This window comes from Triticum dicoccoides, chromosome 7A, assembly GCF_002162155.2.
Source record: "Triticum dicoccoides isolate Atlit2015 ecotype Zavitan chromosome 7A, WEW_v2.0, whole genome shotgun sequence".
Classification (NCBI taxonomy): Eukaryota; Viridiplantae; Streptophyta; class Magnoliopsida; order Poales; family Poaceae; genus Triticum; species Triticum dicoccoides.
The window spans coordinates 721106740-721132197 of record NC_041392.1 but is presented as its reverse complement, the minus strand read 5'-3'; the positions used below and the strand labels follow the sequence as shown (position 1 = coordinate 721132197).

Sequence of the window (25458 nt, the reverse complement as noted above, 5' to 3'; positions counted from 1 at the left end):
TCAGCTACTTTGCCATCTGCCAGCTCTTTGCCGTCAGCTAGCGGACGGCAAAGAAGCTCTTTGCCATCAGCTACCCGAAAGCAGACGGCAAAGAACTGGCTGATGGAAAAGAAAGCCTTTGCCATCAGCCAGCTTTTTGCCGTCCGCGGGTTAGTTGTATGTTGATAGGACTATGTATTGGAGGGCAAGAGTGACAGAAGCTTCAACCTAGCATAGAAATTGATGCATACGGGATTGAAGGGGGACCAATATATCTTAATGCTATGGATGGGTTTGACCTTAATGAACGTTAGTAGTTGCGGAAGCTTGCTAATAGTTCCAATCATAAGTGCATAGAATTCCAAGTCAGGGATGACATGCTAGCAGTGGCCTCTACCACATAAAACTTGTTATCGGTCTAGTAAAGTAGTCAATTGCTTAGGGACAATTTCGCAACTCCTACCACCACTTTTCCACACTCGCTATACTAACTTTATTGCTACTTTACCTGAACAGCCACTACTTTTTATTTGCGTGCTCTTTATTATCTTGCAAACCTATCTAGCAACACTTACAAAGTACTTCTAGTTTCATTCTTGTTCTAGGTAAAGCGAACGTTAAGCGTGTGTAGAGTTGTATCGGTGGTCGATAGAACTTGAGGGAATATTTGTTCTACCTTTAGCTCCTCGTTGGGTTCGACACTCTTACTTATCGAAAGAGGCTACAATTGCTCCCCTATACTTGTGGGTTATCAAGACCTTTTTCTGGCGCCGTTGCCGGGGAGTTATAGCGTGGGGTGAATATTCTTGTGTGTGCTTGTTTGCTTTATCACTAAGTAATTTTTATTTGTTGTTCTAAGTTGTTCTCTATCTTTAGTTATGGATATGTAACACAAAATACCAAAAAAATTAGGTGTACCTGCTACTCATGGAGATGGAGAACCTCCTAAAACCCTCGATGTTGGTTATGTGAAAAATATTATGTACTACTTTGATAATCCTGAGAAAACCCCATCCAATTATGTAATGGGAGACATGTTGGATCAACGTGAATACTTTAGGGATTATCGCTTGACCCAAAAAGGGAAACTATTATGGGATCGAATTCATATGTTGCATTGGTATGCTCGGGAACTATGCTTGAGATATGACTATAGTTGTTGCTCTAGGATGAAGGCTCCACACCTTCCCTTTTCATGCAAATTTAATGATGATAAAACCTTGGCTTCTTATGCTAATGGTATATATGATTACTATGATGTGGAACAAATAGAAGAATTTGTTGCTTTTATGGGTGCTTATGAAATTGAATCTTTGTTTAGAGAGTGTGAAAATCTTGATGATGTTGTTTAAAGACCTGAATTTTTTGCTATACTTAAATATTGCTATGAAAATTATTAATTCAATTCCGATATTGATGATTTTATTGAGAGAATCTCCGCTGTCCAAGAAGAGACTAATATTTTGCAGGAGTCTATGGAAGAAATTGATGAAACTATGGGCTCATTGGATAAAAAGATGATGAGGAGAGCGAAGAACAAAAGGAGGAAGAGCGGATTAGCTACCCGTGCCCACCTTCTAATGAGAGTAACTCTTCAACTCATACATTGTTTAATTTCCCTTCGTGCTTACCGAAGGATGATTGCTACAATGATTGTTATGATCCCGTTGATTCTTTTGAAATATCCCTTTTTGATGATGCTTGCTATGCTTGTGGCCAAGATGCCAATATTAATTATTCCTATGGAGATGAACTTGCTATAGTTCCTTATGTTAAACATGAAATTGTTGCTATTGCACCCACACATAATAGTCCTATTATCCTTTTGAATTCTCCAAACTACACTATATCAGAGAAGTTTGCTCTTATTAAGGATTATGTTGATGGGTTGCATTTTACCGTTGCACATGATGATTTTGATAGATATAATATGCATGTGCTTGCTGCTCCTACTTGCAATTATTATGAGAGAGGAACTACATCTCCGCCTCTTTATGTTTCCAACACGAAAAAATTGCAAGAAACTGTTTATACTATGCATTGGCCTTTACTTTGTGTGCATGAATTGTTCTTTTATGACATGCCGATGCATAGGAAGAGAGTTAGACTTCGTCATTACATGATATATGTTACTTTGTGCTCACTACTAAATTACAAATCATTGTTGATTCAAATTGGCTTTGATATACCTTGGGATCCGGGTGGATCCATTACTTGAGCACTATATGCCTAGCTTAATGGCTTTAAAGAAAGCGCTACCAGGGAGACAACCCGGAAGTTTTAGAGAGTCATTTATTTCTGTTGTGTGCTTTTATAAAGTTTTAAAACAAAAACATAAAGAGGGGAACCCAAAACTTTTTCAAAAAGGAAAGTGAAAGTGAGCGAGATCAGCATTGTTGAAGTGGGGGAGCTCCTTGAACTTTGTTCATGCTCACGGAAACTTTGTGAATCTTGATTACAGAAACTTTTCAAAAAAAAATTTATCCCCTTGTACAATTCCATTGTATTATAAAAATAATGTGCCAAGGTTTGCCTTTAGAATGTTTACAATGCTTGTTGGTTTGTACGGTGCAAGACAGAAACTTTGGTTGTAGTGCGCGGTTTTACATTTTTTACTGGAACGCCAAATGGTTCTGAAACTTTTTGCACTGTCTTTGTATACAAACTTTTTATTTTTCCTAATTTTGGCAGAATGTTTGGAGTACCAGAGATATGGTGAATGTTCATATTACTACAGTCTGTCCTGTTTAAGACATATTCTATTTTTTGATGCATAGTTTGCTTGTTTTGATGAAACTAACAATTTATATCAGTGGATTAAGCCATGGAAAAGTTATATTACAGTAGTTACAATGCAAAAAAAATATGAATTGGTTTACAACAGTACTTAGAGTAGTGATTTTCTTTATTGTACTAACGGATCTTACCGAGCTTTTTGTTGAATTTTTGTGATTGAAGTTTTCAAGTTTTGGGAGAGATCACGATGGATGAAGGCATAAGGAGTGGCAAGAGCCTAAGCTTGAGGATGCCCGAGGCACCCCAAGGAAATATTCAAGGACTCCCAAGCAACCAAGCTTGGGGATGCCCCGGAAGGCATCCCCTCTTTCTTCTAACGATCATCCGTAATTTCACTTGGAGCTATATTTTTATTCGTCACATGATATGCGTAATCTTGGAGCGTCTTTTGCATTTAGTTTCCACTTTTATTTGATGCACCATGATGGTATGAGATAGTCCATGGTTGATTTATAGAATGCTCATTGCACTTCACTTATATCTTTTGAGTATGGCTTTTTAGAATGCTTCATGTGCTTCACTTATATCATTTGAAGTTTGGATTTCCTGTTTCCCTTCACATTGAAAACCGCCATTTGTAGAATGCTCTTTTGCTTCACTTATATCTATTTAGAGAGATGACAGGAACTGGTCATTCACATGGTTAGTCATAAAATCCTACATAAAACTTGTAGATCACTGAATATGATATATTTGATTCCTTCAAATAGTTTTGCGATATAAAGATGATGATATTAGAGTCATACTAGTGGGTAGTTGTGGATTGTAGAAATACTTGTGTTCAAGTTTATGGTTCCCGTAGCATGCACGTATGGTGAATCGTTATGTGATGAAGTCGGAGCATGAGGTATTTATTGATTGTCTTCCTTATGAGTGGCGATCGGGGACGAGCGATGGTCTTTTCCTACCAATCTATCCCCCTAGGAGCATGTGCGTAGTAATTTGTTTCGATGACTAATAGATTTTTGCAATAAGTATGTGAGTTCCTTATGACTAATGTTGAGTCCATGAATTATACGCACTCTCACCCTTCCATCATTGCTAGACTCTTCGGTACCGTGTATTGCCCTTTCTCACCTCGAGAGTTGGTGCAAATTTCGTCGGTGCATCCAAACCCCGTGATACGATACTCTATATCACACATAAGCCTCCTTATATCTTCCTCAAAACAGCCACCATACCTACCTATTATGTCATTTCCATAGCCATTCCGAGATATATTGCCATGCAACTTCCATCATCATCATATACATGACTTGAGCATTTATTGTCATATTGCTTTGCATGATCGTAAGATAGCTAGCATGATGTTTTCATGGCTTGTCCGTTTTTTGATGTCATTGCTACGCTAGATCATTGCACATCCCGGTACACCGCCGGAGGCATTCATATAGAGTTATATCTTTGTTCTAGTATCGAGTTGTAATATTGAGTTGTAAGTAAATAAAAGTGTGATGATCATCATTATTAGTACATTTTCCCATGTGAGGTTATCAAAATAAAAAAGGCCAAAGAAGCCCAAATAAAAAAGAGGCCAAAGAAGCCCACCAAAAAAAGAGAAAAAAACAACAATAACAAAAAACAAAAAAATGAGAGAAAAAGCGAGAAGGGACAATGTTACTATCCTTTCACCACACTTGTGCTTCAGAGTAGCATCATGTTCTTCATATAGAGAGTCTCATTGAGTTATCACTTTCATATACTAGTGGGAATTTTCATTATAGAACCTGGCTTGTATATTCCGATGATGGGTTTCCTGAAAAGCCCGAGGTCTTCATGAGCAAGCAAGTTGGATGTACACCCACTTAGTTTCAGTTTGAGCTTTCATATACTTATAGCTCTAGAGCATCTGTTGCATGGCAATCCCTACTCCTCACATTGACATCAATTGATGGGCATCTTCATAGCCCGTTGATTAGTCGCGTCGATGTGAGACTTTCTCCTTTTTTGTCTTCTCCACACAACCTCCACCATCATATTCTATTCCACCTATAGTGCTATGTCCATGGCTCATGCTCATGTATTGCATGAAAGTTGAAAAGGTTTGAGAACGTCAAAAGTATGAAACAATTGCTTGGCTTGTCATCGGGGTTGTGCATGATTTGAATATTTTGTGTGGTGAAGATGGAGTATAGCCATACCATATGATTTTATAGGGATACCTTTCTTTAGCCATGTTATTTTGAAAAGACATGATTGCTTTATTAGTATGCTTGAAGTATTATTGTCTTAATGTCAAACTAGCGGTGTGACCCGCGCATTTGCGCGGCTAGACCTATCACTAAAACACATTACCTAGCTAATCTCCAGTCTGATTTGCCGTTTTATATGTTATTTTGCATTGAGCAATATCTCCTTAGCACAACTGAAATATGTATGAATACTTTGACATACTTTGTTTGTACAACATTTGTTTTGAAACACTGTTTCTCGCTCACCATTTTTGTTAGTCTAACTATTCGGGAACCCGTGCTATTTTGCAATGACTTATTTCATATTTTATATGACATGTCGATTGGATCCAATCTCTACTATTACACTTACAACATAATTTTGCTTCCTGTACACACATCTGACACATGTATCATGTTGAAACATCATGCTTGGTCCTCTTAGTCAATGTTTTACATGTATTGAACTATTTGCCCTACATGCATCTATTTTGATTCTTTCAAATCTACCATACGTTTCAACTTGTCTTCGTCCAATCAACGTTCATTTATTTTCCTACACATTGTTCCACACATGAATGTTGATAATATTAGGCATGGTAGGTCACCAATGTCATTAGTAGTATTCCTTGGATGGTACAAAATAATTTATTTTAATTTTATAAATTTTGATATAAATATATTTTAAAGTTTGGTCAAATTCATGATATAGTTATGGAACCAATATTTTTTTGTTAAAATTTTCATATATAACAGACTTACTTTTTGTCTACCTCACACATGTTTTTATTGTATGCAGTATAAACTCTTATAATTTTGGATTTAGTTTTGCAGCCAAACAGCCGTATGATTTTTTTGATTGGTTCCGTCAGCAATGATCTCATGGCTTGCAATATTATAACAATCCGCTCATATACATATCCGGGATGATAAGTCTACATACACATTAGAATTAGAAAAGGCTACATAGTAGTTGTATTGCCCAATTATCCTACTACATAGTTTGTTCCAGTTTAAAAGGCCTATTCCAAAAATCATAATTTTCCTATTTGTAAGGCTCATTATCTTGAGAATATACAAATATAGCTATCCCCAAATTAGATTGTGTCAAATTTCGGGTCTCAATGTAAAATCAACCAATGCATGAAGGAGTGAGAGGGCCATGCCTCTAGCATTAATATCTTGTATAGCACTTAATTAGGTTCTCCTTTTTTCTGATGAAATTTTTATGTGACTTACAAGATGAGCCCAATTAACCGGATAGGAGGGAGTATTAGATTGAAGAAACATAAATCAAATTCTTGCCAAGAAGAATATTTTCTCCTGAGAATGATCACCAATGGTATATATATACAGTAGGTGGATCCTTGGTAGAACAATTATAATAAATAGTTTGACTTTGATCCAATCCTTGTGGAAATATATAAGTAATTCATGGATAAAGATGCATATACTTGGGTTGCCAAACTACAAATAATAATAACTTCCGTGGTGCACTGAATCACACATTTAGATTCCGGTCTCAATGAAATTGAATACCAAGTACTAATTTCCATCTAGCCAACATACTAATGAGCAATTTGTCCTATGAGCTTGCCCACTTTGGTGTATTGGAAGAGCCTATGCTGGTAACATGAATAGTGAAGAACCATAAACCTTAGACGACCATACTTTGACTTGACATGAACATTATAGTTGCCATAAATGAAAAAGTGAAGTGGTGATTTGAAAATAGTAGATGATGCCACCTTGTCAGTACACACATGTATCTTCTGTTTCAGAAAATCTTGAAGAAAAGATAGGCTTGGGAGTGTCAAAAACATAAATTACCTACACTTTTTACAAAGAGTTATGCATAAGAGCACTTGGGTGCTCTGCTCGCGAGCGAGGGGTATATATAGGCACCTCATTGGTCCCGTTTGGTGACATGAGCCGGGACTAAAGGGGAGCCTTTGGTCCCGGTTCAAGCCATCAACCGGGACCAATGGTGGTGGGCCAGGAGCGAGGCCCATTGGTCCCGGTTCATCCCACCAACCGGGACCAAAAGGTCCAGATGAACCGGGACCAATGGCCCACGTGGCCCGGCCGGCCCCCTGGGCTCACAAACCGGGACCAATGCCCACATTGGTCCCGGTTCTGGACTGAACCGGGACTAATGGGCTGACCCGGCCTGGACCAAAGCCCTGTTTTCTACTAGTGTTACCATGTAATGCTTCACATAGTTTTTGACAATCTCTGTCATAAAGGAACCATCTTCCTGTAATCCAAGCTTGCCATCCTGTTTCAATAGTGCAGTAACAAAAGGATTCTCAAAATATACTTTACTATCATTCTGGACATGTACTTGATACTTTGGACAACATATATTTGCATTGATTACCTAGAGTGATTTAAAAAATGTCATTACTAATGGATATCAATAATCTGGGACTCTTTCCTTGAAAGTAAGGGTACTTACATCATTGTTTAGCCACTCTTTTTCATCTAGTAGGCACATGAGTTGATGTTGTTTCACAAATATTTCATCTATCTTCATGATTTTCTTTCACAAGATGTTTGCTATATGAGCACATAGATCACAGTCGGTCAATGCATAATTTGCAAGAAGTGAAGCAATTTAAGAAATATTTAATAAATCATTGTGTTAATGTGGATTAACTGTGCACATACACAAATAATATTATTCAATAACAAAAAGGCATTGAAGATGATAGACACAAAAGTACATATTATATCTATCAAACAACTACCTTGTGGGAGATAGTCATAACATGTTTCATCAACTTTTATCTGTTTATGTTCGTCTGTTTGGTTGTCATCATCTAATAAAATATTTCCTTCATTCTGGGGAAATTCAGAATTCTCTATTTGTGCATCATCATCTAACGAAATATATCCTTCATTCAGGAGCAATTTAGAATTCAGAGATAATGTCGAGATGATTGCGGACAGAGGTGATGGCAATGGGTCTGTATTTATCTGATTATCTAATTCTGAAACCACCATTCAAAACATTCAAAAATTGTAGATAATGTTGAGATGATTGGTGAACTAGGCGATGGCTCCAAAAAAACTAGATTCAACAAATGACAAGAAAAATAGAAGTTAAACATCACAATATTCGAGATTCTGCATAAGTGCAATCAACATGGAGCTCAATCAAAGAGGGAGCAATTATAAAGTATCTATTGTGCAGCAATAGACACATCTCTCTCTCTCTCTCTCGTCCACAACCATCTCTCTTTTTTCCCTCCACAAGATAAAATAGTAGCATTGGAACCTGTCTCTCCCTCTCTCATCTCCCTCTCTCTTTTCTAGAAGACCTGGAGACTGAAGTAAATTAATCATGTGAATTCAGTTTCGGGTTTTAGCATAAATATAGTAGTTGCTCCTAGGTACCCAATATTTGGTTATAACACCATCTATTGATCAAGAGGATCTGATTTTTGTTATTATATGGCAGGGTACAACCATAAGATGGTTAACATATAATTTTCTACAAGTAAGGCCATGCATCTGATAGCTAGCTGAATCTAAAAGTTTAGCCAAGGTATAAGGTACATTTACCTAGAAAGAAATATGGGAGGTAATGTGTCTCATTTTTATATAGAGAAAACGGGAGTAAAACGCATGCAGGCCACTTTAAGTTTCAGAAGTGTTTCAGTGATTCCTTTTCTTCTCAAGCCCTCACCCAAGTGTTTACAAAAGAAGAGAGAATCATTCAAGTCTAACTCATGTTGAACACTCAACACTACTAACTTTTCATGCACTACTTTTATTCATGCTCATGCTTGCAATATCAGGCTTTGGACATTATTGAGAAACACATATGATGACTCGTGCTCTCTAATGCCCGATCGACATCCCGATCCTATTTTCATATGCCCGAAAATCAAAGGAATCTCCTCTCACAACTGACAAGAAAATCCGACCAAAACCTCTGTCAGGTAATCTGAGTGATACTCCCTCGGTCCTTTTTAGTTCACATATTAGATTTGTCTGAAGTCAAAGCTAGTAAAGTTTGACCAACTTTATAGAAAAAAATACCAACATTCACAATGTGAAATCTGTAAAAGTTGAGGCGTGGAAGCGTATGCATCTAGTGCAGGGACGCATGCGTGTTTATATAGCACGTAGGATACATCATCGGCAGGTTGTTGTAGTCTTGACCCATCCTCCAAGCTATACAAGAGATAGGATCAGATCTAACTAACAACCCGCCTGGTTTACATTATACCCACGCATACAACACGCATACAATATCGTGACACACATGTCACGTCTATACAAAACAAGCCTATGATTTAACATCCTCCCTCAATCTCAACACATCAAGGTTTAGATTGTTCCTGAAGGCTTGAAGTTGTCGAACTTGTAGAGGTTTGGTAAAACCATCCGCCACTTGATCTCCAGTTGGGATGAACTTTATCTCCAATCTCTTTTGTGCAACTCTTTCTCGGAAAAAATGAAAATCAATCTCTATGTGTTTTGTTCTTGCATGAAACACAGGATTCGCGGAAAGATATGTTGCTCCAAGATTATCACACCACAAGCGTGACACATGTGATCTAGAGACACCCAACTCATCAAGAAGTGTTTCCACCCACATTACCTCTGTGGTAGCATTTGCTAATGATTTATATTCTGCCTCAGTGCTGGACCTTGAGACAGTTGTTTGTTTCTTTGCTTGCCATGACACAAGGTTTGAGCCAAGAAACACTGCAAAGCCTCCTGTGGATTTTCTATCATCTGGACAACCTGCCCAATCTGCATCAGAGAAAGCACTTACTGTAGTTGATGGAGACTTACATATACTTAACCCAACTCCAGTGCTTCCTCGAATGTATCTCAATATTCTTTTCACAGCTGTCCAATGCAAAGAGGTTGGCGCATGCAAGAACTGACAAACCTTATTAACTGAAAAGGATATGTCAGGTCTTGTTAATGTAAGATACTGAAGCGCGCCAACTATACTTCGATACTTTGTTCCCTCTTCTTAACTCAGTAATTTTCCCTCATTCAGGGACAATTTTTCTGTGGTTGACATAGGTGTACTAGAAGGCTTACAATCCTTCATTCCTACACAACTTAAAATATCAGAAGCATATTTCTCTTGAGTGAGCAGAATGCCATCTTGCATCTTCTTCACTTCAATGCCTAAGAAATATTGTAGATCTCCCAAATCTTTTAAGGCAAATTCACTTCTTAAGTTTCTTAACAAGGCCAACGTGGCATCTTGTGAGGAGCTTGCTACAATTATGTCATCAACATAAATCAGCATATATATGATCACCTTTCCCTTTTTGAAGAAGAACAGTGAAGTATCTCCCTTTGATGGACAGAACCCAAGCTGCTGCAACTTAAGGCTTAGTCTTGAATACCATGCCCTAGGTGCATGTTTCAAGCCATACAAGGCTTTATCCAACCTGCACAAATAGTTAGGTTTGGATCTATCTTCAAAGCCTGGTGGTTGCCGCATGTAAACCTCTTCCTCGAGAATGCCATGTAGAAACGCATTCTGAACATCCAATTGGCGAAGATTCCATCCCCTAGAAACAACAATAGACAGGACAAGTCTGATAGTAGCAGCCTTCACTACAGGACTGAAGGTGTCCTCATAATCAATACCGTAGCGTTGTTTGAAACCCTTAGCTACTAACATAGCTTTATACCTATCTATTGTTCCATCAGCCTTCTTTTTAATTTTATATACCCACTTACAATCTATAATATTCCTCCCTGGCTTTGGTGGAACTAAATGCCAAGTTTGCTTTCTCATTAAAGCATCATACTCTATACTCATAGCATTCTTCCAATTTTTATCATGCAATGCTTATAGCACATTTTGTGGCTCACCAGAGGAAGCAAAGTTTGCAAACCTAAAGTTTTTGTCATACCTGACCGTGCCATCCTTGGGCACTAAAGGTTTGGTAATACCTCGCTGTGAACGGGTAACACGCGTGGATATTGGTGCAGCCACAACAGATCCAGGAGCAGCCACAGAGGATCCCGCTCCTCGTATCGGCGCAGGCGAATCAGCCTCAGCCGCCGTGTGCATTCCTCGTACTGATGCAGGAGAATCAGCCTCGGGATCCATGATATCCCTGGGGCTGTCGGTTGGTGATGGCGACACGTGAGCATGGGCCCGCGGCAGGCTGTCGAGGCCATCATGACACCGGGGACTGGGCGCACCCGCCCCAGTCGGCGCTCGACACGCCACACGTGACGACGAGGGCGAGTTATCCCCACCTGACCGCACTGGCGCACCGGATTGCATGGCGCGCGCTAACGGGTTGGATCCCCCACGCGTGTCTGGCGACATCAGAGAATCTCTCCTGGGATCCGCATCGGGCCTGCCTGCGCTATCTGCACCCGATCTCTCGGGATCGGTGCTGTTAGGCGCATCTTCCTCGTGTCCGGTGCCTGTACAATTCTGTCTCTGCATAAAATCATGGCTCGGAACAGCGATTTTTGCACCGTTTTCATTAGTAGCATTAGTATGGCTATTAAGCAAGTGATCATCAGCATATGTTTCACCCCCATGATCAGTAGGATTTAGCAGTTCAGGAGATAGCAGAAGGATTTCTGCTCGAAGACGAGCCCCTGCATTCGGATGTAGGGCAGCAAAGGGGAAAACGGTCTCATCAAAAACCACATCCCTGGAAATATAGACTCGCCCGGTGGAAATATCTAGGCACTTAAAACCTTTATGAAGATTGATGTACCCTAAGAAAGCGCACTGTTTGGAACGGAACTGAAGTTTATGTGTGTTATAGGGTCGTAGGTTGGGCCAACAGGCACATCCAAAGATACGGAGGGCCGACTAATTAGGTTTTTCATGAGACAATTTTTCGAGGGGTGTTTCAAAGTTGATGACTTTGTTGGGAAGCCTGTTAATAAGATATGTGGCCGCAATGAAGGCCTCATCCCAGAACTTTAGAGGCATAGATGCTTGAGCTAGAAGGGAGAGTCCAACTTCGACTATATGTCGATGTTTTCGCTCAGCTGATCCGTTTTGCTGGTGAGCATGGGGACAGGAGACATGGTGTGATATACCAATCCGAGTGAAAAAGGAATTTAACTTAACATATTCCCCCTCTAGTTAGTCTGAAGGGCTAGAATTTTGTGATCAAATTGTCTCTCAACAAGATTCTGAAAGTCATGAAATTTCCGAAAAACTTCAGACTTATGTTTGATTAGGTAGATCCATGTGAACTTACTGAAGTCATCTATGAAGCTCACATAGTATTTTTTTTCTACCTACAGATTCGACAGCAGGTCCCCATACATCAGAGAAAATGAGTTCCAAAGGAAACTTCATTCACTTATTGATTTTGGATAAGGCAGCTGATGGCTTTTGCCTTTTTGACAAGAATCACAAATAAAATCGCTGTTCAACAGCTTGACACACGGGAGCTTGTTTTGACTAATTATTTTGCTAACGATGGTAGACGAAGGATGTCCTAGGCGCCGGTGCCACCTATCCGAGGAGGGAGTGACACTGAGCGCTTGCTTCTTGGCGCCTTGTCCCGTGTGTTTGACAGGGTATAGACCTCTTCTACCCCTGCCTTTGAGAAGCACCCTCCTCGTTCCCCGATCCTTTACAAAAAAAGAATAGGGATGAATTTCAACAAAGGAGTCATTGTCAACAGCAAGACGACTAGCAGATATTAGACTTTTGTTTGCTTCGGGTACGTGGAGAATGTTGTTTAGATGTAGATCACGATCTTGAGTGCGAATAGCTGAATGACCAACATGTTTAATAACCATACCTGAACCACTTGCGGTGTGAATCTGTTCATTGTCGATGTAGCGGTCGCGTACGGTCAGCTTCTCCAAGTCTCCCGTGATGTGGTCGGTGGCATCACTGTCCAAGTACCAGTTGGTGTCCACCCCGTACTGCGGTGCAGCAAGGTTGGCCGACTTCTCCTCGACACCTTGGTAGGATTCGTCGTAGCGTTTCCAGCACTTCCAGGCTGGGTGGCCCATCTTGCCACAGATCTGGCATTGGACCCTGGGAGCGGAGGCGTGATTGTTGTTGAAGTTGCCTCCGTTGTTGCTGTTGCCGCCGCCGCGCCCTCCTGGTCTAGAGTAGCCGCGCCCGCCGCGGTCACCACCCTTGCCGCCTTGTCTGCGGCCGCGGTCACCACCGCTGTCGCCAGGTTTGCGGCCTCGGGTGGCAGCATTGGCGGAGGACTGCGACCCTCGACCCCGAAGACTCAGCCTCGTCTCGAAGCTGAGCAGCTGCGAGAACAGCTCGGCAACGGTGACCGGCTCCACCCGTGAGCACATGGCGGACACCACCGGATCGAAGTCTTCTTTGAGTCCAGCCAAGATATGAGAGACAATGTCGTCCTCATCCACCTTCCTCCCTGCGGCTATCAGCTCGTCGCAGAGAGACCTTACCTTTCCGACGTAGTCGGTGATGGAGGAGTTGCCCTTCTGCAGATTGGCGAGGGCGATCCGAACATTGGTGGTCTAGGAACGGGTGCGGGATGCAAGCATCCCTTCAACCGTGTTCCAGAGCTCTGCTGAAGTGTGGCACGACGCAACCTGGATGGCGATCTCACGGGGAAGAGTCGTCAGCAGATAGGAGAAGACTTGTTGATCTTGTGCATACCAGGTTTGAAAATCAGGGTTCAGCGCCTTCGCCGTGGCCTTGCCATCAGACGAAGCTACGTCGATCTGCATGGGTGGTGGTGGTTGCTCGACGTCGAGGTACTTTGCCATCTGCGCGCCCTGGATTGCAGAGAGCACGGTTGCCCGCCATAGCGCCTGATTGCCCTTCGTGAGCTTCTCGGTGGCTGCGTGAGCGAATGGCAAGGATGGGAAGGAACTTGAAGACGTTGCCATGGATGAGCTCGAGGATGGCTCTGGTTACCATGTAAAAGTTGAGGCGTGGAAGCGTATGCATCTGGTGCAGGGACGCATGTGTGTTTATATAGCACATAGGATACATCATCGGCAGGTTGTTGTAGTTTTGACCCATCCTCCAAGCTATACAAGAGATAGGATCAGATCTAACTAACAACCCGCCTGGTTTACATTATACTCACGCATACAATATCGTGACACACATGTCACGTCTATACAAAACAAGCCTATGATTTAACAAAATCAATACTAGTAGATGCATCATGACTTAAAGTTTCATGTTGTATAACTTTATCATGGTAGATGTTGATATTTTTTCATATAAATATGGTCAAACTTTGTAAAGTTTGATTTCAGACAATTCTTATATGCAGAGTAAAATGGACCGGAGGGAGTACTTAATCCGAGTGAAACTGCTGTCGGGTAATCCGGGTGAATGTTGTCCCGAGTGAAAATTGTAATACAAGTGAAATATTGTTGATCTGAGTGAAAAACTATTGATCCGAGTGAACAAATTATTGATCCGGGGGAAATTGTTGATCTGAGTGAAAAACTACTGATTCAGGTGAAAACTTGTTGATCTGAGTAAAAAATTGTTGATCCGAGTGAAGATTTTTTGCCTTACTGAAGGATCCTAAGATCCAATTGAAAAATCGCAGATCCGTCTTTTGTCGGGTAGTTCGACCAGAAGCTAAAAAGGGCCATGTAAAGTTATCTAGATGACCTCGGATTGAAAAGTGTTTAACATGGAAGTTGTGCATATCATTGAAGCGGTCAACTTTACTTTTAGGGTCATCATGATCTGGATTAATATGTGGCGTGCAAAGTCGCCACAAGCACCATCCAGTCCAGTCGGACGCGTGACGGATTCCGACTGGGAAGTTAAAGTTGGGTTCACTGATGAGAAAATTACCAAGAGTCGTCGCCGGTCGTGGGAAAAGACCTGAGTGGCTTGAACGAAAAGAGGGTTGACGCCGGCATGCTCACGAGCTCTGCCTCATCGATGCGCAGCAGAAGCAGCGGGTCCAGCTGTTGTGGCGGCGGCATAGACCATTCCTCGGCCGAGCTTGACAAGCCGCGTGCATTGCCCCGTCGATGCGCAGCGGGTCCAGCTGCGACGGCATAGGCCGTTCCTCGACCAAGCTGCCGCGATCGTCGTCTGTGGGGACCGGGCGCTGCAGCGAGCTCCAATTGGGCACGTGGTGGCCGTCGTCATCGTCCTCGTTCCACTATGTCACCATGGCCAAGTCAGGCGACTTGTCTTTGTCACCGGCGTCAATATCCTAAAGATCGAGCGATTCCTTTTAAGACGACAATGCACTAGTGGAAAACAGGACTTTGGTTTGGCCGGAAAAGAGCATTAGTATCGGTTGCATTACGAATCGGGACTAATGTGAGGATTAGTCCCAGTTCGAGTGGCTAGGGCACCGTACAGGCATCACTCTCGGTTTAAATGAGACCTTTAGTCCCGGTTGGTGTCACGAACTGGGACTAAAGGGTGCGATGCCCATTAGTATCAGTTCGTGGCACGAACCGGTACTAATGGGGTTGAGGCATTAGTGCCGGTTCGTGCCACGAACCGGTACTAATGATGCAATGTTCAAATCATATCCCCCCTCCCCCCGCCCGTGTATCGCCTTTTCAGTTTTGTAAAAAGTGAAAGAAAATGATGAAAACTTCAAAAGTTGAAATCCTTCGAGATATAGTTATGTTACTACATCTACTAGTTAGGAAAATTTAAAAACTTAAATTTGGACATATTTTGCAAAAAGTGTAGGGAAAATGTAAAACGGCTATAACTTTTGCATACAATGTCAGAAAAAAATGTATAATATATCAAAATGTTCAGCACGAAAATCCGCATCCGATTTTGACCGCCTACGGCCTGTTTGCAAATTTGTAGAATCCTCAAATTCCAAAAGGAAAAAAAGTTATGCTCAAATTTTAGTTTTTTAAATTTTTTGTTAAATCTGGTCAAACTATGGTCAAACTACTTATTCAAGAAGTATTAGTGTTACTAAATAATTATTCAAGAATATTAGTGTTACTAAATAATTTTTTCAGTTTTTTTGAATTTTGGTCAAATCTGGTCAAACTGTGGTCAAACAATGGTCAAACTACTTATTCAAGAAATATTAGTGTTACCAAATAATTATTATTTTTTAGAAAAATAGTTTCAACTCAAACAGTGAAATGTGTGACTTCATGCTCAAGCTAAGCTCCTGAGGGTTAATAGGATTGACATCTTACTATTGTTAGAAAAACAAGTGCGGACTTGGAAACGAGGGACAATAGAACCCGGAAATTAAGTGTGCTCAGGCTGGGGGAGTGGGAGGATGGATGACCGTCCGGGAAGTTAGATGATTTGGAATGATGAGGGATGATTAGAGATTAAATTGAGCAGTGATGAGGGGTGATTAGAGGTTAGAGGTTAAAATAATTCAGAAATTTGAAAATTAGGGAAAAATTCAAAAAAAGTTTATTTTTTTTTCAAAAAAAATCATTTAGTACTGGTTGATGTTACCAACCGGGACTAAAGGTAGACCTCCAGGCAGCAGCCACGTGGAGGGTCTTTAGTCTCTGTTCATATAAGAACCGAGACTAAAGGGGAGACCCTTAGTAACGACCCTTTAGTTTCGGTTCCAGAACCGGGACTAAAGAGCTCTAGAACCCGGACAAAAGGCTCTTTTTCTGATGTCTGGCCCGTGCTCCTAAAGATCTTCTTGTCGGGACATGAATCGAAGACGCACATCATAGGGACTCTTCTCTGAATCAGAGTCCGAGAGAGATTGGGGCACGACCACACAAGTGACAATTGTCATCCGTGTGAAAACATGTTGATCCAAGTGAAAAATTGTTTGATCCTGGTGAATATATTTTTACATCAAAATACTCTTTATTGCAAGGTGGTCACCACAGTATCATTTACAAGAGTATCAACAATCTATGCGGGTGGATCTTCCGTCCATACCACACACACCTTCTAGCTCGTTTGTCTAAATCATGGGCAACACAATTATTCTCTCTAGGACCCCGCAAAAAAATTATTCTCTCTAGGAGTATGCTCAAAAATAAAATGCGGGAAATTCGAGTGAAAATTATTCATCGGACATACAGAGGTGGACAGACCAAAAAATATGCTTGTACAGATAAAAAAAAGAGAAACACACCTCCCTTTATTATAAGATAAGAGAAGAGAAGAGAAGAGATGAGAAGAAGAATTAGGTTTACAAGTTTAAAAACTCTGGAAATAACAATGGTTTATTATTGCATAAGCGTATAAGAAATTCTATGTAGTGCTACTAGGAAAATAAATTGTCTATTTGTTGTTTGTCTCGTACAAATTAAAGTCTCCCTCGGTAGTAGGGACCACATGAAAAGCAACAGGCACAACAGTAAAGATCAAATCTAGAAGCCGGGTAGGTGCGACGGAAGAGGTGTTCCTCCGGATGGTTCCGAGGGACGCGGTCGTCGCGGCAGTGCCGCCTCTCCTCCTCGAAGCGATCCAGCTCCCGATCATAGGAGCGCCTCCCGTAGACCAGGGTTCCGTTGACCCCCTCGCCGGGAGCGGGAGGGCAGCCCCATGCCAGCCATAGCCTGGCGCAGCCGTACGCGTAGCCGCCCGCCTCTGCGCGTCTGGCGGCGACGGTGGCCGCCTCGCCGACGACGGGCTCGTTGGCCCAGTACTCGTCGGACCACGGAGGATCATACGAAACCTCCGCCGTTAGGGGTGGATAGTTGAGGAAAGGACCATGGACATATTGCGCCGTTTCCGGCGGAAAGCAGAGGAGGATGGCGAGGATGACGCCGAGGGCGAGCAGGTAGGGGCGGCGCACGGAGACGGAGGTGGACATGCTAGCTAGTAGATTCAATCTGGGCATCCACTCCAAAAGAAAAAAGTTTCTATCTGGGCACGTACGGGGACCTTCTCTTTTTCTACGACGACTATTTCTCTGCGAGAGATGGAAACGGCAAAATCCCCACAAACTTGCCGGTTGTTTCTCTATCTTACCCGGTCGGGTCGCCACACTCCCCGCCAAAGGAGTTGGGCCGGGCCCGCAACACAAGATTTTTTAACCCTCGCCGTCCTCCTCTTCTCTCCTCTTGCGTTGCGTCCCGTGAGCATCTACATCCGGACATCCAAACCTGCTCAAACATTTAGATGATAGGCCGGATCAGTAATTTTTAAGAAAAACACGACGTAGACGGACGCCTTAAACGTCCAGGCTGACCGGCATCCGTCATATCCAACCCAAATATGTGACGGATATGGAAAGGCTCGGAAGCGACCGGTCGCATCCGCCACGCCGGACTGACAGCGGGTCCCAAACAAAAACACTTTGAAACCCGGTTTTCTGAAGCTCGTCTCCTCCGTCGCCGCGTATCGCCGCTCCGGTGGGTCGCGTAGTGCCCTAGCTGACTGCCGGCAAAGAAACCGTACCCAGCCACGTCCCACCCCTCCCATCCGCTGTCGTACACCGCCGTCACTTTCCACTCGCAGTCCGCCACCGGTAGTAGCCATGTCCCCACGCGGCCGGGTAATGAGCTACCCATATCTACCTCCGGAGCATCGGCTGCAGCGCCTTGAGCTGATACAGGTTAGGTGCAAAGCCGGATCACCGTCGGGCTATCTCCGGACGCAGTGGATCCTGAGGAGGACTCGGAGGAGGAAGAGGTGGAGGAAGACGAGGAGGACGCGGAGCAGGAGCCGGACAAGGAGGACAGGGGGACGCGGATGTGCAGGCGATTCTCGATTCCCTCTAGTCGAAATTAGCGGTGGAGACCAAGCGCCGTCGTCTGCAGGAGGCGGCATATGCCCCGGACGTCGACGAGATGCTCTTGTATGTGGATGAGGAGGAGGAGCCGGAGCCCTCCTATGCGCCCATCTACCCGGCGCCCGGCACCGGCGGCGTTGACCTCTCCGACGATGAAGCTTAGTTAGGCTAGTGTGATGTGCATATATTACGTAGGATTTCTTTTGCATGGTTTTATATGGATGTAGGACAGGTTTGGTTGTGCGCATATAGGCCAACCAGGCCCATCCGGGAAGAATCCGGCCTGTTTGGTTGCCTGCGTTTCCTGTTTGGGCTTGCACCGGATGATGTTTAAAGCACTTCTGAGTCTGGCTCGCCGAGAACACTCAAATCTGCAATTTCTCGCGAGCCAGACCGAACGGAGCCACAACGAGCGTAAGTGGGTGGGCCCCTTGCACGAGAGGAGGTTGGAGGGATGCGACCTCTGTACGTGCTTTCTTCTCCTCCTCTCTAATCTCTTTTTTTCGAGACTGGCGGGGGGATAAACCCCACCACTTGTTATATTCCAACTCGAAAGGTGACTCTGCAGTCAGTACAAATACATGAGTGTGCACACAAGGTGCAAAAGAAAAGTACAGAGGAGAGAACCCAAGACGAAAGCCAAACACAAGACGAAAGACAAGGACGAAAGGGGAGGACGGCTGGAGAAGCCACACCGAACCCTCGGCAGCTGACACCTGAAGCCGAAGGCCAAACAAAATCTCCTTTCTTCCTTTTCCCATGTAATCTACATAGATTCGAGATAAGCTTTACATGAAACAATATACATATCGATGTTATGGTTCCATTCAGACGATGGGTTCGTAGTTTCGTCGATCGTAAATGCTCAATTTTTTGTTCGTATTAGGAGCTATTCTGGACGAATCTTGTCAGATTCATCATGCACGATGGACCGTTTGAGATTTTCTTTGACCAGTAACCTAATCGTGCAATTCCTCACGACACTCGTGTTGCAAATTTTCTGTTTTGTCAATCCTACTGCACCGACGCCACATTTACATGCACACTATATTTCTTTTCCTTTGTCCTTTGTCTCAGAGCTCTCATGTTCATCCCTTTCGATGCCGGCGTCATTCCCTCTTGACCTCCTTGCCTAGATCCTACTACACTAGAGTCGTTTCCAGCATCGTTAATCTCGGCCTCCTCTCTCTCGTCCTACTACACTGATGCTGCACTGGCGGGGATATATAGGCGGGGATGATGATGGTTGGCCTATTGGTGGCGGTGTAGTGATTGATTCGGCTAAGGCCGACCGGGGATGATGGTGGTTGGTCCTTTGTCATAGCGACTCTCTCTTAGGTCTGAATCTCACAGCCACTACTCCTTACGCCTCTCTGTAACTTCAGAGTTTGTGGGGACTGTCGCTCATACAGATCAACTCGATGGCAGCGGGAGGCTTGCTCGTCGTCCCGAAGAGGCCGGCGTTCCGCACGGGCGAGCCCGCGGCGGTGGAAGGTGACCTGGCGCCGACTCTAACGACAGTGCGACGAACTATATGTGTCCTCGCCATCGTTCATCCCAGCCGTCATGGAACTTTGTGTTATAGGTAGCTAGTAATCTTAACCACATCCCATGCAGGCAACCAAACACAGTGCTACTTGCATGTGTGGAGTCGATGTAGACAACCAAACAACATGTCTAAGCCGATTCCCTAATGCTAGCAACCTCGATGCGGGCAACCAAACGAGATGCATATGTTGGTTTTCCCCTTGTTTTCCCTCAACCATGCTCTAGTCAACAACACATGCAATGTAGGCACTATTCACTGGAGGCAACCAAACACTTCCCTTGGCGATGAAACATGCATGAGGTGCTTGGATGCATAGTACCAAGTATGAGACGTGTCAGCCAGAGCCCGCGGACATGCCCGGTCACATCCACAGACGTTTAAGGGGCCGAATTTGCCAAGTCCAACCGTAGATGCTCTCAACCTGTTTAGCAGCTTAGTCACTTCATTCTCCAAAAAAAAAACTCTTCTGACACGGTCAATCCTCGAAGCCCACTAGACAGAAATCTAGACAAGGAAGGGGTAGCTGCTGCAGCTTAGGGAGCCGAGAGAGCTCCAGAGGTTGCAACTTCGAACCCAGCTAGCGGCGTCTAGCTCACACCTACTCCCTCCGTTTCTAAATATAAACATTTTTAGAGATTTTAATACAGACTATATTTGCATGAATATAGATGTATTTTTTAGTGTAGATTTATTCATTTTGCTCCATATATAGTCTGTATCGATGCTCTAAAAAATTACTTACGAAAGCATTTTAGAGCTCTGATTTTGTTTTTTTGGCACTACTTTCATCAATGTGATTTCGTGATGAAATTTTACATGCATAACAAACATTTGCGAAAGTATGCTACAAAACAAATTCAGATTTTTTTTTCATTTTTTACCATTCACATCAGGAGCATGCTCCTGGATATAGAGTGGTACTTTCACCGCTATTGGCTATATACTAGTGCCACATCACCTATAGAGTCTTCTTAAAAAACATAGTAGGCTGACAATACATTCAAGTGCATGAGTCCTGCTTCATTATACCCCTTACAAAACGTATAAAGGGTAGTATGTATATTTTGCAAATTATACCCACTTTCGTATCACTAGTGCAGAACCGGGCAATAGCACCGGTTCGTAAGGCCCTTTAGTGCTGGTTCCATAACCGGCACTAAAGTGTGGTCACTAAAGCCCCCCCCCCCCTTAGTACCGGTTCAGCACGAACCGGTGCTAAAGGGAAACCACATGGCACGAGCCAGCTCCGGGGGCCGGGAGCCCTTTAGTACCGGTTGGTAACACCAACCGGTACTAAATGTTTATGGGGTTTTGTTTTATTTTGTATTTTTCAATTAAATTTGTGTTATCAATTTAATTTAGGATTGTTTTACGTTATAATGAGTTGTAGTCGTCATCATCATCATCATCATCATCATCGCATATTAATAAATAAATAAACTCTAGCTAGCTAAAAATCATCGTAGTCGTCTAATTACCACCATTTAATCATCATAGTCATTACCGCTAGCTATCTAATTATCACCAACACTGGCTAGCTTAAAGAGGAAACATTCACTTTGTAACAGAAGCAACGATATCACCGAGTTCAACATAATCATCACCAATATCGAAGTTCAGGACACGGACATGAGACACTATAATTAAGAGCATGAACTAGTGCTGCTCCCTCTCAGGTAGAATAGCATAAAACATGTATAGCTCTCCTGATTCATCATACTGGAGCATGCAGATGAATCTGTCTCCTAATTTTGGGTTGCGCTTCTCCTTGCTGCCCCCTAGTACTTCTCTGTGATCGTTAACAATTTTGCTCCAATCTTTCACTATTAAGCATTCTTCGCTTTCAGAAATCCTGAATGCACTCATGTGCAATGTAGGATATCTTGGCCGTAAGCTAACCATTGACATGTCACCTTTAGTCTCGATCCACTGAGGCACAACTGTCATCGGAAGTCCCTGTTGAAGAACATCGTATAGTAATTAATATACTAAGCAATGAAAGTTTAGCTTCAAAAATAATTTATGCAAAAGATGCACTAATTAAGGACAAATAGTTAAAATCTTACCATCTTTCGATTATAGATGTGACCGTAGTTCAATACGATCACCATTGGTCGCACGTTTTGAGTACTAACATTTCTAAGTTCAGGAAAAAATTTGTCTTGACAGTATTAAGATCCTCAAGCCATGAAACATAATGACTTATCTCCTCGCAGTTTAGTTGAGCCCCGGGGCAGTAGTAGGTCATGTCTACCAAGCGCCGGACATGTTTGCTTGAACCGAAATAAGCTGACAATACAAATTAGTTGTCAACTATTTTTGAATAAACTGTATCAAAGACATAAACATATGCATGCATGGTTGAGAAAAACTCACATAATGGTAGAACTGGCGGCGTTTGTACATCGACCCAGATGTCTATATTACCTTCAATATCATCTTCCGGACGAATATCAAAGGTGACAACCATACCAGGCTCAAATGCATAAGCCTTGCATAGTGCTTGCCAAGTTTTGCATTCAAAATGGGTGTATGTGTCTCCATTATATAATTTGACGTTGAAAGTATACCCATGCTCCGTCTTCAAGTAAACTCTCTTTAGCTCCATATCATCTATAGCACTAAAACCTATCTTATCCAAGACAAAAATTCTTGCATGGCAGGGGATGCGCTAGTAGAATAGTGAAAATTTAAAATTATAAGTAGAAGCAAATGAAGCATAAGTTTTGCAATCAAATAATAATTGACAAAGTGACTTACTATATCAACTTCGAATGTCTCATCCAGCTTGATGCTGAAGCGCCTACCATCAACAAGGAAATTTCTGTCGCACAGGCCACGCTGGTCTTCACAGTGCTCGCACATAATGAAATCTTTTTCGTCGTCAGATGACATTTCCTATGTTCATATAGGTGAAACGTTAAACACCTATTACTATCTAACATTAATTAATATCTAGCCAAATATATATTCATCTAACATTTGACATTAATATATCTAACTATATTCATCTCTAAAAATTGACATTACTATATATTTAACTTTTTTATTTAATTCATCTAACATTCAACATTAATCTAACATTTATATAAACTCAAAATATATAAAAAATTAAATAAACAGAAAAACTCATTAACAAATAATATTTTAATTAGATCATCAAATCTCAGATACCTAAATTTTCTTACTAAAGATAAACTAGTTATATTAATTATTGAAAACTAGTTCAAATCTCATATACCTAAATAAACTAGTTATATTAATTATTGAACTAGTTCAAATCTCATATACCTAAATAAACTAGTTCGACAATTTACTTACTAAAAATAAACTAGTTATATTAATTATTGAACTAGTTCAAATCTCATATACCTAAATAAACTAGTTCGATAATTTTCTTACTAAAAATAAACTTGTTATATTAATTATTCAACTAGTTCAAATCTCTAGTTCGACAATTTTTTCTATCTAGCTAATTCATCTAACATTCGATCATCTAATTAACTTTTCTAAAAAACAGAAAATAAGTTAAAAAAAATGTGTGTGCGTGTGTATGTGTGTGTGTAGTGTGTACGTATATATGCATGTGTGTGTATGTGTGTATGTGTGCGGCCCCGTACGGCGCCGCCCTGTACGTACGAGCGGGGGCGCCGGCGTACGGGGCGGGGGCGGCGGCGTATGTACGGGCGGGGGCGCCGCCATACGGGCTGGGTGCGACGACGACAGACGGCGGCGCGGCGGGTATACGCGAGAGCGAGAGACGTAGGGGACCGTGGCGGGACGACGACGGACGGTGGCGCGCGGCGTTCGGGGAGGCGGCGCGAGACGGCGACGACGACGGGCGGCGGCGGGGACAGCGACGACGACGACGGACGACGGGCGACGGGCGGCGAGGACGGGTTCGAGCGGCGCGCGAGAGGTTGGAGACGAAAGAAGTGGGAGATCTAACTAAATTTTCGTCAGTGTTGTATATATAGGAGAGGCCTTTAGTACCGATTGGAGCCACCAATCGGTACTAAAGGCCAACTTTGGCCAGGCCAAGAGGCGGGAAGAGCAGGCCTTTAGTACCGGTTGGTGGTTCCAACCGGTACTAAAGGGTGGTCTTTAGTACCGGTTGGAGCCACCAACCGGTACTAAAGGCCTCACGCTGCCACCCCAAAGTTTAGTCCCACCTCGCCGGGTGAAGGGCAGCCGCACTGGTTTATAAAACCAGCCGGGGCTACCTCTTCGAACTCTTATATATAGCAGGCTTCTGGGTCTAATTAATTAGGGCGCGCTGCCCTGTGAGCCTGCTGGCCCTTCTGGGCCAGCATTTGCACACCCTAGGTCTGGCAGGCCCACTAGGCAGCGCACTAACAATTTTTTTATATAGTTTTTTCTTTTCTGCATTATTTATTTTCTTCTATTTATTTTTGAGTAGTTTTTTATATAGTTTTTTCTTTTCTGCATTATTTATTTTTGAGTAATTTTCTTGAATAGTTTTTTTATTTTCTGCATTATTTCTTTTCTTCTATTTATTTTCTTTTGGAAATTGAATGATGCATACTAAACAATTAGGTAAATGACCGAAAAACAACAAATGATGTCAGAACATGTTGGAAATTGATGACATCGCTTTGAATGCTGCATACTGAAGACAAAAGAAGTCCGGAGTTCAAATAAGTTTAAAAAACATTGAAGTGACCGTGTAACAGATGAGTTCTCGTCCGAAACCCCGATACTCCGAAAGAGTATGTCCAGTTTGTACACGAAGTGCGTCCAGTTTTTGCCGTGACCCTCTCTACTCTTTCGCACATGCTATGCGGGTGATATGATGATACCATGCCAAGTTTCAACATTTTCAGGATTCATTTTGTAGTGATTTTCAATTTCACGGTCATTTAGCTCTCTAAACAATTAGGTAAATGATCGAAAAACAACAAATGATGTCAGAACCTGTTGGAAATTGATGATGTCGCTTTGAATGCTGCATACTAAACACAAAAGAAGTCCGGAGTTCAAATAAGTTTAAAAAACATTGAAGTGGCCATGTAACAGATGAGTTCTCGTCCGAAACCCTGATACTCTAAAAGAGTTTGTCCAGTTTGTACACGAAGTGCGTCCAGTTTTTGCCGTGACCCTCTCTACTCTTTCGCGCATGCTATGCGGGTGATATGATGATACCATGCCAAGTTTCAACATTTTCAGGATTCATTTTGTAGTGATTTTCAATTTCACGGTCATTTAGCTCTCTAAACAATTACGTAAATGACCGAAAAACAACAAATGATGTCAGAACATGTTGGAAATTGAAGACGTCGCTTTGAATGCTGCA

The 25458-nt window shown here is 42.4% G+C and overlaps 1 protein-coding gene and 1 pseudogene across 1 annotated transcript; both read right to left on the bottom strand.

The window, feature by feature from the left end:
• Positions 1 to 13174: 13174 nt before the first annotated feature.
• LOC119334881 lies at positions 13175 to 13313 on the bottom strand (annotated as a pseudogene).
• A 3701-nt stretch (positions 13314 to 17014) lies between these two features.
• LOC119328498 lies at positions 17015 to 17711 on the bottom strand. The gene has a single exon (XM_037601472.1). The coding sequence runs from the start codon at positions 17699 to 17701 to the stop codon at positions 17165 to 17167; it is 537 nt and encodes a 178-aa protein (XP_037457369.1). The 5' UTR covers positions 17702 to 17711; the 3' UTR covers positions 17015 to 17164.
• Between the last annotated feature and the right edge of the window lie 7747 nt (positions 17712 to 25458).

What these genes read in the sequence shown, in the direction of transcription:
- LOC119328498 (XM_037601472.1), bottom strand. Translation starts at nt 17,701, where the DNA reads ATGCCCAGATTGAATCTACTAGCTAGCATGTCCACCTCCGTCTCCGTG.